At 40.3% G+C, this 13,803-nt stretch overlaps 1 protein-coding gene across 1 annotated transcript in view; it reads right to left on the bottom strand.

Moving 5' to 3' along the window:
• The window catches only part of gsap (gamma-secretase activating protein), a 58,976-nt gene extending 48,859 nt beyond the window's left edge, over positions 1-10,117 (bottom strand). Inside the window, exons 1-15 of the mRNA XM_085375550.1 lie at positions 9,835-10,117; positions 9,098-9,168; positions 7,744-7,800; positions 7,564-7,633; positions 7,268-7,315; positions 4,599-4,687; positions 4,234-4,303; positions 4,044-4,093; positions 3,606-3,716; positions 3,460-3,516; positions 3,310-3,356; positions 3,115-3,207; positions 599-672; positions 402-488; positions 133-225 (exon numbers count right to left, since the gene is read on the bottom strand). Coding sequence (XP_085231676.1) covers positions 133-225; positions 402-488; positions 599-672; positions 3,115-3,207; positions 3,310-3,356; positions 3,460-3,516; positions 3,606-3,716; positions 4,044-4,093; positions 4,234-4,303; positions 4,599-4,687; positions 7,268-7,315; positions 7,564-7,633; positions 7,744-7,800; positions 9,098-9,168; positions 9,835-9,922 — 1,105 coding nt within the window. The 5' untranslated portion in view covers positions 9,923-10,117. The remainder of the gene's footprint in view (positions 1-132; positions 226-401; positions 489-598; positions 673-3,114; positions 3,208-3,309; positions 3,357-3,459; positions 3,517-3,605; positions 3,717-4,043; positions 4,094-4,233; positions 4,304-4,598; positions 4,688-7,267; positions 7,316-7,563; positions 7,634-7,743; positions 7,801-9,097; positions 9,169-9,834) is intronic.
• Positions 10,118-13,803: the final 3,686 nt, after the last annotated feature.

Genomic DNA, 13,803 nt, shown 5'->3' with positions numbered 1-13,803 from the left:
AGGCAGCTTCCTCGTTTAAAAGTCATGTGAGAAATAAACAAGAATATATTACAGAGGGGAAAGAAAGAAAAAAATGTTACTTCTGCCACTGCTTAGCACAGGCACTATTTCTTTCGACAAAACTTGCCTTACCAGAGAGAAAGAGGGAGTGACAGAGCATCTCCTGCTGCCTGGTGTTGATACAGTGGAGGAAATAACCCTGCAGGTATACCAGGATGTAGTAACCTATATAAAAAAAAACACACAGCATCACTGTCAGTTAGTATGCTTCAGGCACACCAGGCATTTCTTGGGCTCTGTGCAGATAAACACATTCATCTATATTTGGTGTCCCTGTGTTTCTATTTGAAATTCAAATGTGTGTGTGTGTGTGTGTATTATATAGATGTGTGCGCAATGACCTATGGGAATGAAGAGTGGATGGAGCTGGGTGGCTTTCTGTGGCGATGCATCACTGCCCAGAGACACCCTGAACTTCTTGCTGCAGTCTGCAGGAAGTTAAAAAAAAACACATTTGTCTCCGTGTGCTCGAGATAAAAACTGTAAAAGAGGCAGTAACAGATAGGGAGGGGAAAATTAGGAGCTAGCACAGACACACCTTTGTGAACTAAAACCACGGTGTAGAGAAGTTCGTGTTTGTCTTGAAGAGGCTGGGTATAGCACACACACATGCTTCCTAAGAATTAAGCACAGAACAGGGAAGTTACAGATCAAACCGTGGCATTATTCATGATAACCAATGGAAAAATTAGATCCGATTTATCGTCATATATTATTATACCATATACTCTATTCATATTGTTAATATTTAACATTACTTACTTTTTAATAGGACAAGCAATAAGAGTGAAATACTGAGATTATATTCAGAGGTTATAGAGTCAGCCATGTAGTAATTGTAAAAATTACTCATGCCTTGTTAAAGGTTGGAATTCTGATTTGATTATATTATTTTGAAATAATTCGACCAGCACATTTCTTTGTGTAAAAAAAATAAAAAATCTAAATGAGGAGAGTGTTCACTTAATCCAAAAAGTTAAATGTATTTCTATGGATGCTTTTAAAATTCTACAAACAACATTTCAGTGCATATGCATGCCATTACGAGCTTCTTACAGTTGGCAGTATATAAAAATATACGCTTGCTGGAAACTTTATTAGGTACACCTTGCTAGTATGGGGTTGCGCCCCATTTTCACCAAGATTCAACAAGGTGATGGAAATATTCCTCAGAGGTTTTGGTCCATATTGACACGTAGTATCACACATTTGTTGCAGATTTGTCAGCTGCACATGAGTAATCTTAAATTTCACATTCATCTCCTGGTCCACCACATCCCCAAGGTGCTGTATTGGACCAAGTGACTGTGGAAGCCATTTGAGTATAATTTGAGATGATCTGAGCTTTGTGATATGTTGGAAACAGCAATGCTGAGGGAGGCCATGGTGTTTAAACAATGCTCAGTGTGCAACGAAAACACTTCCCATGTCATTACACCACCATGTTACATGTTGGTTAACCAATGTCTGACGGTACCATCCAAATGTTGCATCAGAAATAGACACTCATCAGGCCCAGCAACATTTTTCCAATCTTGTCCAATTTTGCCTTTGCAAACACTATCCTCAGTTTCCCGTACTTAGCTGTCAGAAGAGGCACCTGCTGTGGTCTTCTGCAGCTGTAGAGTTCAGAGATGCTCTTCTGCATACCTTGGTTGTCAGTGGTGGTTTTTTTGGGGTTTTTTTATTTACTATTGCCTTCTGGTCATTCTCTTTTGACTGTTCCCATTATGATTTCTCATTTTTGTAATTATTGTGCAGCTGAACAGGTGCACCTAATAAGGTGGCCAATGAGTGTATCTAAGTGTATAACAAAATTATGTAAGACAGGTTCCAAATTAAAAGAATAAACAAGCAATCTTAAAGTTTTGCACAACATCATGCTGTCAGAAGAGCCGAACACTCTCTAGCATTGATTAAGTCTTTCGCCCCCCAAAATGATCCCACCCACCTCAGGTGTTTTGATGATGGTGGTGATGAACTAGCACTATCTAATATGTCGATACAAATTTCCAAACAGGTATTCAGTTTGGTTGCAATCTGACGGCCATAGCATATGACCACTGTCATACTTATAGGAACATTCCCTTGATGGGAGCGCTGCTATCAGCATGATGACGCTCCATCAGCATAAAAATGTTTCATCATAAGGTGAAGGTGATCACTCTGGTATAGCTGGTACCAGACTGGATTGAGCAAAGGGTTCCAGGCTTCCTTTAATTTATTACCCACCTATATACACACAAAGAAATGTACTGTTTACTACAAATTCATGCTTGAGAGAGAAATGTGTTGACCACTTTATATTCATGCTTGAGTATAAATACAAGGCTTTAACATACAGAACGAGTCTGCAGTCTGATTTTTCCCTAATTAATAGTAATGGATGAAAGTCAGTATAAGAAAGTAAATCCTGAAAGATTTACAAGCTGCTCGAGGCAGATATTACTCTTGTATTCACATTAAAGCTCAAATAAAGCAGCTTCATTACAGTGCAGCTCATCTATAGTCAATGCGATTCTGTCCCTCTTTCTGTATGCCATTAAACCGTCTATGTTTAATCATGCAGCACAAAAAAAAAAAAAAATACAGGACAAAAATCTGAGGAGTGTGAATATAACCAGGACAGCAGCATGAGCCAGAACAGATAAATATTAAGTGAGAAGGATGACAATGATGAGAGGAACTGACAGATCGGCTGAACAAATCGGCTTTTGAATTAATCACTGGCAAAAGCATCATCAGCTGTGATGCTATTGGAAAACACCTCTGAAACTTAAGGAGGCTTGTAAGATTTACAGTCATCTCAGAAATTGGTCAGAACCTCATTATAAAGTGATCATCTCCACAAATCCTTCAATCATCACTGAAATTGTGAATTGGCCAAGATTTTTAATCCCTGGAGGTGAGCTGAGGCGGAGACTTACCTTCTTGTTTTTACAAAGAGGGATAGGAATCGCACAAATGTATCAAATTAGTCTCATAATCTGACTTTTCAATGTGAGACTAATAAGCATGTGAACAGACATGCGGTGCATGGATGTGTGTGAGGACGTCTTACCTATTTTATTTGTGAATACTTGCAACTTAACAAGCTCCTGCTCCGGCCTCTCGGTGTGATAATGGTCGAAACCGAGATTTGCAAACCTGTCATCGAGACGAACACAAACACAAAAACAATGTTCAAAAGGAATGCAGAATATAGAACCGACATATTTCTATTTTATACTCTGCTAAAAGTTGCCTTACTTGACTGTGCGGAAGGAGTTGGCAGGCAGTTCTAAAGGGAGCTCGAACTGTTATCAGAGCGGTATGTTATTTCAAAGTAAAAGCATAAACAACAAATACAGAGCACAAAGAGCGGCATGTATTAAAATATAAGACACAAAGATAGCATACCACAGTTTCACAGTTATAGCTTGGGTAAAACTGAACGCTTCGGAGCAGAAACTTTTCCTGCAAAAGACGAGCCGTACATTTTGCGTTAATCAAACAAGTCCCAGGGTATCTGTTGCCAAATTTGAATGCGAGTTTGTATGCATTGCCTTAAACGTGAGATAGTAGAGTCTTTGCGTGTGCCTGTCCCACTGGACCCAGCAAAAATCCTCCACGATTCTCTCTGCCGTTTTGGACAAACGTTCGGGGTTCATTATCACCTGGTCAACACACAAACATTTGAATTCAGCCACAATGAATTGTTAATGCAAGTCTCTGGCAGAAGACGTGCAGTGTATTTTGAGAATACAACCTCCTTCTCAAAATACACTGCACGTCTTCTGCCAGAGACTTGCATTAACAATATATTCTTTGCACTGTTTTGCTTATTAATTACTAAATTCGTGCACCCTTGGAAAGAATTTATGTCGCTGCAGAACTGCACAGAATTTACCAGCCATGAAATCCTGCATGCAATTTATAGCTCAGATGAGTCAACTATCTGCAAACACTTCCTTCATGAGAAAAAAAAGCAATGTGTAGCATACCACTCTATATCCCTCCTGCCTCGTTAGCATCACGTGGTAGAGATCCACATCTAAACACACAAAATGATAATTATGCAAATGGAAGAATGTACGGTAGAATATACAGTATGTATTATTTTTTATGCATTATCATAGTTCTCTCTGGATTCTTGTTACACATGCAGGCCAGCATAAGGACACAGTTGCTTACATCCATCTTCAGTGAGCAGCAGCAGATGGCTCTCCAGCACTGATCTTCTGTCAGTTTCATGATGGAGGAACTATGGGGAAAAAAAGCCACGGGAAAACTAAACGAGTGGTTTCCAACAATTTGCCAGATGAAGCTGAAAATTTGCTGCTTTTTATTCAAGGCTATGAACAAAATTGATGAAAAGGCATGACTGTAGAAGAGAAAGTGGAGAAAAGTGGGTACACTGACTTTAATTAAGTGATAGAACGTAAGCTAGAGGCCATAAAAGATATGTAGTATGACAGTCATGCCCTCTGAGCACTAACGCTTCGTAACTGCGACGTAAGCGCTTGTTTGTTAGTGAAATGTGAATGAAACACTCTTACCTGCACTTTGACTCTGAAGTCCACTGCCTTGAGGACTTTAGTGTTGTTAATAGGATGGATCTCAATCAGGAGAGTCAGGCACTTTGATACTACAAAGGTAGACAGGCTAGGGTTAATATCGTTCACAGATTGAAAATGCTGTAGGAAAAGAGTGTATTTAAACTGCTTTAAGGAAGTGGTTCCCAACCTTATTCCAACTCAAGTACAAAAACTTCAGAATAAACCGTGCATAATAATTTGATATTTAAATTTAAGTTCAAAGCTGATCTTGTTTTCAGTATAAAGGAACATGTTTATGCTTTCCAGGGAAGATTATTTGACTTAAAAGTAAATGTCACTATGCTTATCTTCATTAGAAACTTTATCTTTGAGTTATTCTTAAAAGGCCATAGCAAAAAGGAGCCTATCTATAGATAGGCTTCTAATTAAGTCAACTGGACTGTTTGAATATTTTAAGAGCTGCAATGACAGCCCGTCTTATTTTAAGACATTTAATCACGTTTTCTTACAGCCATAACTATTCTAATATCTAGAAAGTTTTGATTTTAATTTAACAGGCTATTTTATGATGTTTCCCCACTAGAGGTGGGTTAAATAATCAAATATCGATAGTATAGACACCAATGGCGTATTGGTATCTATATATTGGTATTGTATTGGTATTGGATCGATACTAAGAGTGATACTTTGTTTCTATTGTTTAAGTTTAGTCTCTTTTTTAGTATTAAAAAATATACACCACATCCCTGTGTAGGTGGAGGTTGCTGTGCTTGCAGCTAGAACTATGCTGTTATAGCTATATTTAGCTAAATAGTGCTATATTAGAATGGAATGGAATAACTGTCTGAAAACGTTACTACTTGACATCTTTTTAAATCAGTTTGATCCATTTCTGAAATGCTTTCAGCTTACCATTGGCTAACAGATGAAAAATAGGTAATAAAAAGGTAATAATAAAAACTGCAGTAATAATAGTCATAGTTGTAGAATTTTAGTTGCAGAATAGTTAATGAAGCTGGCTGTTTACTGTTTGTTCCACATGATATTTCAAATGCCAAAGTTTAAGGGGTTTGGATCGTAATCTTTCCTAAGTTTTAGTGTCTGCTGTGTTTCTGTCTTTCTGTGTGTCCGTGTTTGCCGGTCATTTTTCTGTTTCAGTCATTTCCTGCTTTATTTTCTTTGAAAAATCTGCCTGTTTACTGACACACTCATCCAAAACACAGTGTTTGCTACATAGCGGATTAACAAGGGAGTAAGTCCAGGCAGCTGTTGATACACTATGGACACTTTTTGGATGCACTGCTGCAGTTATGCAACAGACGTCCCTAATTATCTCTGGTGCAAAACAAAACATCTGCACTACAACATTTTTGCTATTTTTGGATACAATACATGCTGTAGTTGAAGCAAAAACAGAGTTTGTACAAACCAACTCCAAAGTTAGTATTTGGTGTGACCACCTTCATTCTTCAACACGGACTCTTAGACAAACAGTGTAATTTTTAGGTTGAGATTTTTAGCTAGATTTTAGGCCTGGCACTTCTTCTTTTGTCTTTCACTTGTCCATTTTCTTCACATTTTATATGGACACACTGTACACTATGCTGAAATATGTCAAGTTTGCTTTTGGGGAATCAATGTGTTAATGTCTCTCAAACTGTTTTATCTTGGTTCTTTCCTGAGTTCCCTGTTATGTGTTGATAAAACAGAAGACTTTTTCTGTTTGAGTGACTCATAGGTCAGTGTTAAGTGTCTTAACAAAGACAAAATTCCTCTGAAAATGAGACGTACCAGAGTTGGACTGAGAAGCAGCTAATTTCCAAAGAAATACTTTCAAAGAGCTTTAGAAAACCTCAAGCTCAACTTAAAATTAAAAAGAAAGAAAAAAGAAAGAAAGTCTGAACTGAAATATAAAATGTAAAGAAATTACTTTTGCACATTACAATACTTTGGGTCCACTGTAATCACTAACTAAATGAAAACTGCTACAATGCTATTTTGTACCAATCATGCGTGCATGCTTGTTACTTCTCAAAAACACTTCATAAGCAAGCCACTTCACAACATACTGCACAGAGCATATTTCATTCTTTGACACAAACACGCCTTGGTGCACGTGTCCCAGTCAGTGGAGTGCAGTGTGCACTGCTTCTGCACACTACTTTATGGGGCATTATATATTAATGCTGAAATTTAGAACGGCAATGAAAAAGTCTGACAATTTATCTTGTGAATGAGTTGGCAATTCAAACACATTTTTTCGGTAAGTTTTACCTCCTGCCTTTGTCCTTCTTTTTGCAATTGTGGCATTTCCAATCCCCTGTTTTGTCTTGGCTTTTTGTCAGTTGCATGATTCTTTTTGTTAGGCTTCTAGTTGATTATCCTGCTATCTTCTGCAGGATAAAGTTTTCTTCTCATTGATAACTTTTCTAATTCAGCATCCTGAATTTGGGTCCAAATAAAATATTGTTCAGTTGTCCATACTGCTAACAATTTCAGCTAGTATCAGTTAGGCCACACTTAAATTTACTACTTTAAATGTGTACTTTTAAGCCCTCTGGCTACTGCCAAAAATAACCTCTGGGGTATTTGTACCCCTGGTTGAGAATCACTGCTTTAAGACAGGTTTAATGTCACAGTCTATGGATAAAACAGAAAAGGGATGTTACTTGGTTTGAGGCGCTCCTCTCCTCTGGCATTCTGTGCCAAGCTGACAGCTAGGAGAGAAAAAGCAAAGTTGGCATGTCACATGACTGAATTGGAACATATTTCCCACAATAATGTCTCCGGTGGTTCTTCAGGCACTAATCAGCATCCGAACAGCATCATCTCGTCTTGTACTTGTGGGTTCGTGCGTTGCATGATCTGAAACTGCTTTCTCGACACGGGCATTTAAACTTGATCTGAGTTCAAGAAGCCGGTGTTGTTGCTGATAATTCATTATCTGCACAAGACAGAGGCTCACCCAGCAGTGTCTCCTCTTTGTTCAGGGAACAGCTGCTGACACACACCTGCTTGTCAAATGTGTACAGGAGCTGTTGGGGAAAACACACATGCGCACAGTCGCATGAGAATGAGTGCATGATTGCAAAGTGTGCAAAACTTAATGGAGTAATATAGGGACACACAAACACAAACACAGTACCTTATTCTTCTTGCTGTTCGGGTCATATTTCCCAATCCTGGTGGTACCTGTTGCTCCCTATGAGAACATTAGTTCACTAATTAAAATATTACATTGTACAATCTTAATCTACCAAGAAGAAGTATTTAATTTCAGTCTGCTGTCTTCACCGCATCAGCATGTACGGAAAGTCATCCTTGACTTCTTTATTGCCATGGCCGACCCTACAGATCATCATCCAGACAAGACCTGCCCCGCTTCAAACCATCGATTCATTTTTCACATTTTTGCATTCAAAAGGTTTTCAATAAAAGGGCGTCTGCTCTGAAACCCAAGGTGCAACCAGGCATGCATAAAATTTCAAACCCTGCACTACAAAAAAAAAAAAGAGAGATTCTTTTCCCTTTGCAGGCTGCACACTGTCTTTAACCTCCTAAACCCACACAGTCTTGGAGGGTCCATCATTAAAAATTTATGTTGTGCAGAGGAGCGTGGTTCAACACAGAAAATTATATTTTACATTCTACCGAGGAGCCCAAGATTTCCACAAAAATACTAAATGTGTCAAGCAGATACATGGCGAAATAAAACGAATCTAGATTTCTTTGGATATTTTCCATTTGAAGATGACTGTTGGAGCCATTAAAAAAAATTACTTCTGAGATATAAATATCTGACTTAGTACGACTTCAATGAAGAACTGACACAAGCAGCTTTTAAATATATGCATAAAAATGCTGTATTTAACAGAACAGCCACTTAAGAGGTGTAGTAACCCACACAACAGTGTGTTATTTTTGGGGGGTTAGCTGACAAATGGGACATCTGGTGAGTTCAAGACAGAGCATTTGACATGCAAATGCAAATATCTTATTAGCCAATCACATTGCAGCAATTCACTTCATTTAGGCATGCAGATGTGGTCAAAGCAACCTATGAAGTTCAAACTAAGCATCAGACTGAGGAAGAAATTGATTTAAGTGACTTTAAAAGTGTTGCGGTTGCTTGTGTCAGACAGACTGGTCTGAGTATTTCAGAAAAATTGTACTGGTAAATGAATTGAAGCTTATATAGAGCTGCTTTATTCTAATTGAGCACTCAGTGCACTTTGTACTTCACTGTGCTCAAACTGCTTCCAGTCACCAGATATTAGTTCAACAGAGCACTGTTGGGATGGGGTGAAATGGGCCATTAGCATCAATTGTGTCAATACAGACCAAAATCTCTGAGTAATGTTTCCAGCAGCTTGTTGGATGAAGGCACTTGTGAAGGCAAAAATGGGGTCGGGCTCAGCACCATTAAAGCATACCTAATAAAGTGTCCAGTATGTAACATGTGCAACACATAATATGCAATGCCTTCACTGCGGGCTTACCTTCCAGGAATAAAGGATGCACCCATCTCTTTCAAAATTCACAATACGAATGTCGACGGCTCCAGAGTATTCTTCAGACACAGAACACACACTTTATTGCCTGGCCTGTTTTATTATCTCATCCCACTGCTTATCCAGAACATACTAAATAAGTAGTAGAATTACCCTCTGTAATAGATTGTTATCGCAAGCTAACGAGTGTCTGATAGCAGAGGCTTGTAAATATATAAAGTAACCCAACTAGACATCATGCACTGTCTACAAAATAACAACTATCATATATTTCATCTAGCAAGAACATGGAACATTTTATTTTCACGATGTATTTTAAGTTCTCTGTTTGTTTGTTTTTAGATGTTTTCTGTTGATGTTTTGAGTTATGCTCCAGTTACTGAGTCTAAGAGCTGTAGCAAACGGGAGGTTGTTTCATCTCCCCTGCATTTAAGTGTGCGGTAACTGATGAAATAGTGCCATCTGGTGGTCAAAATTTAAAAAAAAAAAGAAAAAAAAGAAAAGAAGAAGTAATAAACAAATCACAGGAACTTTACCACTGCAGGCTAAACTGCCTATGGGGGGCTATAATAACAGTAAAGCTGCGATAAAGGCATAGAAAGAACGAAGAACACGACTTCGTTTGAACCCGCTACTTTTATGTGAGATATTCGTTTATCTGTGAAAACAACTAAAACCTGGCCGTCATCGAAAGGACGCTGACCGTTAGCACCTGAACGCCTCACCTTCTACTCTGCAGACCGACGCCTCCTTCCTGAGGATATCAGACACCACATCCCTGTGCAGGTCGAACTTTGGCTGTGTCCTCAACATATCTACTCCTACTGTCCCTTGGTTTTTATACCAATAAAAATACTCTCTGCAGTTAGTTCCCTTGAAAAGAGGCAGCAATTACAGCCCGGATCTGCTCAGGCTCCATATCATGTGACCGAAACTTGTTACTACTTGAAAACTGAAAGTAGAGTAGAGCACTCCGACAAATATTACCTTTAACTATCTAGCTCTTCCTCTTGACTTCACAAAGTTTTTATTGACATGCGGAAACGTCGCGTTAGTCTAAAGGTAGCTCCTCCCTCGAGTGGGATCACAGAGCCGGTATGTCGCTGCCATAGGCCGAGGAGAGCATCAGTCTGGAGGGTTGGAATCTCTCACGCCGCTGGCAGCCTGCTGAGCAAGGGACTTCACAGTGGTGTGTCATACATGTGTCCTCTTTTCTGTACATTCGAGCCCACGGGGTTGACTTTTTACGTGTATTTTCAATCCAATATGGCAACATTTTAATGTTAAATGTAATATGTATAAGCACTAATTGCTCGCTACACTCCAAAAACAGAAAGCGGAAGGAACAACGGCGTGGTGAAAATCTGTAAAAGCGGGAACAATCAGAAACACCATCCATCCTGTAGTTAGAATTTTCAAAATGAAAAACAGTTAAATATTTATACATTCTGGCTTCAGGCGTGGCTGGTGGGGATCTTTAAAATGCAGCTATGAATCGATTAAATTATTTTTATTTTAATATTCTCTAGGTCCATCTTTTTGATGATTATTTTAAAACTTAAAACCACCCATAAACTCGAAATAGATGTATTTGGTGTATTTATGCTTATAGAAACTTCTCAAAGACCATCTCATTCCTTCATTTTTTTTAAACTGAATGAAATTAATATTTGAAATACCTCAAGACCTACTGGTGAGACATCATTAACCCATGAATGAGTTTTTATGGTTTCTTATAACCTCGAACAGCTGTACAGCAAAGTGATAAAAGGGGTCAATTAAACTAAAAAGAGCTCATATCAGCCTATAGGGAGAATAAAGTTCAAGTGAAAAAAAAAGACAAAAGGTGGGAAAAGAGCAGGTCCAACACATTTTTTGATATCAAGATAAATCGGAAAAAAATGTGTTTCTACCTTTGTATCATCTTCTAAAAACATAACAAAACAATCTGTACGTTAGTGATATCTAGACCTATTCAGAAGATTAAAAATAATGAGCATCTACCTAATAAGGGGAATAAATCTGCTAAGACGGTACGGTGTTATCCTAATAACAAACCGTGGGTAACACAGGAAGTCAAAGCTGTCCTCAACATGAAGAAGAAGGCTTTCAGGAGCAAAGTGAAGGAGGAGATGAAAGCAGCACAGCGGGAGGTGAAACGCTGCCTGAGGGAAGCAAAGGACACCTACAGGAGGAAGGTGGAGCAGAAGTTGGAGAGGAACAATATGAGGGAGGTCTGGAATGGTGTGAAAACCATCACAGGCCACAACACCAAGAAAAGCACAGTGGGGGGGACTGTGGAGAAGGCAAACGAACTCAACAACTTCTTCAACAGGTTTGACCAGCCCACAACCCCCCCACCCTCACCCTCACCTTCACTACAGAGTCCTCTCCCCACTCTCCTGCCTCCCTCGCTTCCCCCCCTTCCTGACACCATGACACCCCCCTCCTCCAATCCCTCTCTCAGCAGCAAGACATCTCCCCCCCTCCCCTCCTCCCAAACATCTCCCAGTGTCACAGTGGATCAGGTCAGGAGGCAACTGAGGAAGCTTCGCCCCAGAAAGGCAGCAGGCCCAGACAAGGTGTGTCCTAGGATGCTTAAGGCGTGTGCTGCTGAACTTGGGGAGCCGCTACAACGAGTCTTCAACCTCAGTCTGCGACTGGGGAGAGTGCCCGCCCTATGGAAGACATCCTGCATCGTCCCGGTCCCCAAAAAGAACCGGCCCAATGAGCTGAATGACTTCCGACCGGTGGCACTGACGTCACATCTTATGAAGACTCTAGAGCGGCTCTTCCTCAACCTCCTCCGACCACAGGTACAACATGCCCAGGACCCACTACAGTTTGCATACAAGGTGGGTGTCGGAGTGGAGGATGCCATCCTGTACCTCCTACACAGAGCCCACTCACACCTGGATGGGGGAAAAGGCACGGTCAGGATCCTGTTTCTTGACTTTTCCAGTGCCTTTAATACCATCCGGCCCTGTATGCTTCAGGAAAAACTGAACAGGATGGAGGTGGACCCCTGCCTGGTGGCTTGGATCTCCGACTACCTCACCGACAGACCACAGTACGTCAGGCTGAAGGACATCACGTCTGACACAGTGGTCAGCAGCACAGGAGCACCACAGGGAACTGTGCTGTCCCCTCTTCTCTTCACCCTGTACACCTCTGACTTCTGCTACAACTCTGAATTATGCCATATTCAGAAGTTTGCAGATGACACGGCCATCATGGGGTGTATCTGGGATGATCAGGAAGAGGAGTACAGAAGTCTGGTGAGGAACTTTGTCGCATGGAGTCACACAAACCACCTGCAACTCAACACCTCAAAGACTAAGGAACTGGTTGTGGACTTCGGGAGGTCCAGAGAAGGTCCACTGCCAGTTCAGATAGAGGGGGAGGAGGTGGAGGTGGTCAACAAGTACAAGTACCTCGGGCTGTGGGTGGACAATAAACTGGACTGGTCATGCAACACAGAGCACCTGTATAAAAAAGCCCAAAGCCGACTGTACTTCCTCAGGAGGCTGAGGTCTTTTAACATCTGCAGGAAGCTCCTGAGGATGTTTTACCAGTCGGTGGTTGCTGGAGTACTTTTCTATGCTGTGGTGTGCTGGGGGAGCAGCACAGCAAAGAGGGACTCATCCAGGCTGGAGAAACTGATCAGGAGGGCTAGCTCTGTGGTCGGCATGAAGCTGGACACTCTGGTGACAGTGGCAGAGAAAAGGACATTAAAGAAACTGATGGACATTATGGACAATGCTGGGCATCCTCTGCACACGGCCATAAACAACCAGAAGAGTCTGTTCAGTGACAGGTTGCTTCTCCCCAAGACAAGAACTAACAGACTTAAAAACTCCTTTGTCCCACACGCCATCAGACTGTTTAACTCCTCTCTGGAGGGGAGAGGGAGGGGAAACAGGAGGACAAAGGAGGGGGGAACAACTAAGCTGTAGTGCCTCTGCACCTCACTGTACAATACCTTGTGCAATACTTTTTGTAAATAGTCAACAGTGCAATAGACTCAATACTTGAAATGTGCAATTCACTTGTATTTTTATTTTTTATTCCTATTTATTCTATTTATCCCCTTTGTATATTTTATTTATATTTGTCTCTGTATTTATATATGTGTGTGTGTGTGTGTGTGTGTGTGTGTATATATATATATAACAGTTCTGTAACTGTAACTTTGGTCGTTGCTGTGCTTTTTTTGGAAGTCGAATTTCCCAGAGGAACCCACCCGAGGGATTAATAAAGTTCTATCTTATCTTATCTTATCTTATCTTATCTTATCTTTAATAAGGGGAATAAATCAATCATCTTCTGAAACCAGACTTCTGTGTACAGTTAATGTGCTGTTGTGATTTCCACATCACTACAGAGGTACTCTAGGTGTTTTCACTCACTTTTGCTTCTTCACGTTAAATGTGCATGGTTTTCGTCACTATCCAACATTGACCTGCCTTTTTACTTTCACCTGTTGAAGGTGAGACAACTTTCACCATTACTATTCTTACAGGTGAAAGAACCTAGTATGTGATGTTCTGTACACTGGGTGAATGAATTAAAATATTTTGACGTGCAGGGTCTTTAATTAAGATTTACTCGAATTCCTACAATAAATCAATCAATAAATCAAGCAACGGTGCAGGTCCAAAAGCTTATGTTGGAGCTGTATTTGATGGCCAATA

This window comes from Diplotaxodon limnothrissa, linkage group LG17 (genome assembly GCF_057381915.1).
Source record: "Diplotaxodon limnothrissa isolate DT_005_m linkage group LG17, D_limnothrissa_male_GT1.1, whole genome shotgun sequence".
NCBI classification, from domain to species: Eukaryota; Metazoa; Chordata; class Actinopteri; order Cichliformes; family Cichlidae; genus Diplotaxodon; species Diplotaxodon limnothrissa.
The sequence above is the reverse complement of the archived record's forward strand: the minus strand, read 5'-3'. Positions and strand labels throughout refer to the sequence as shown.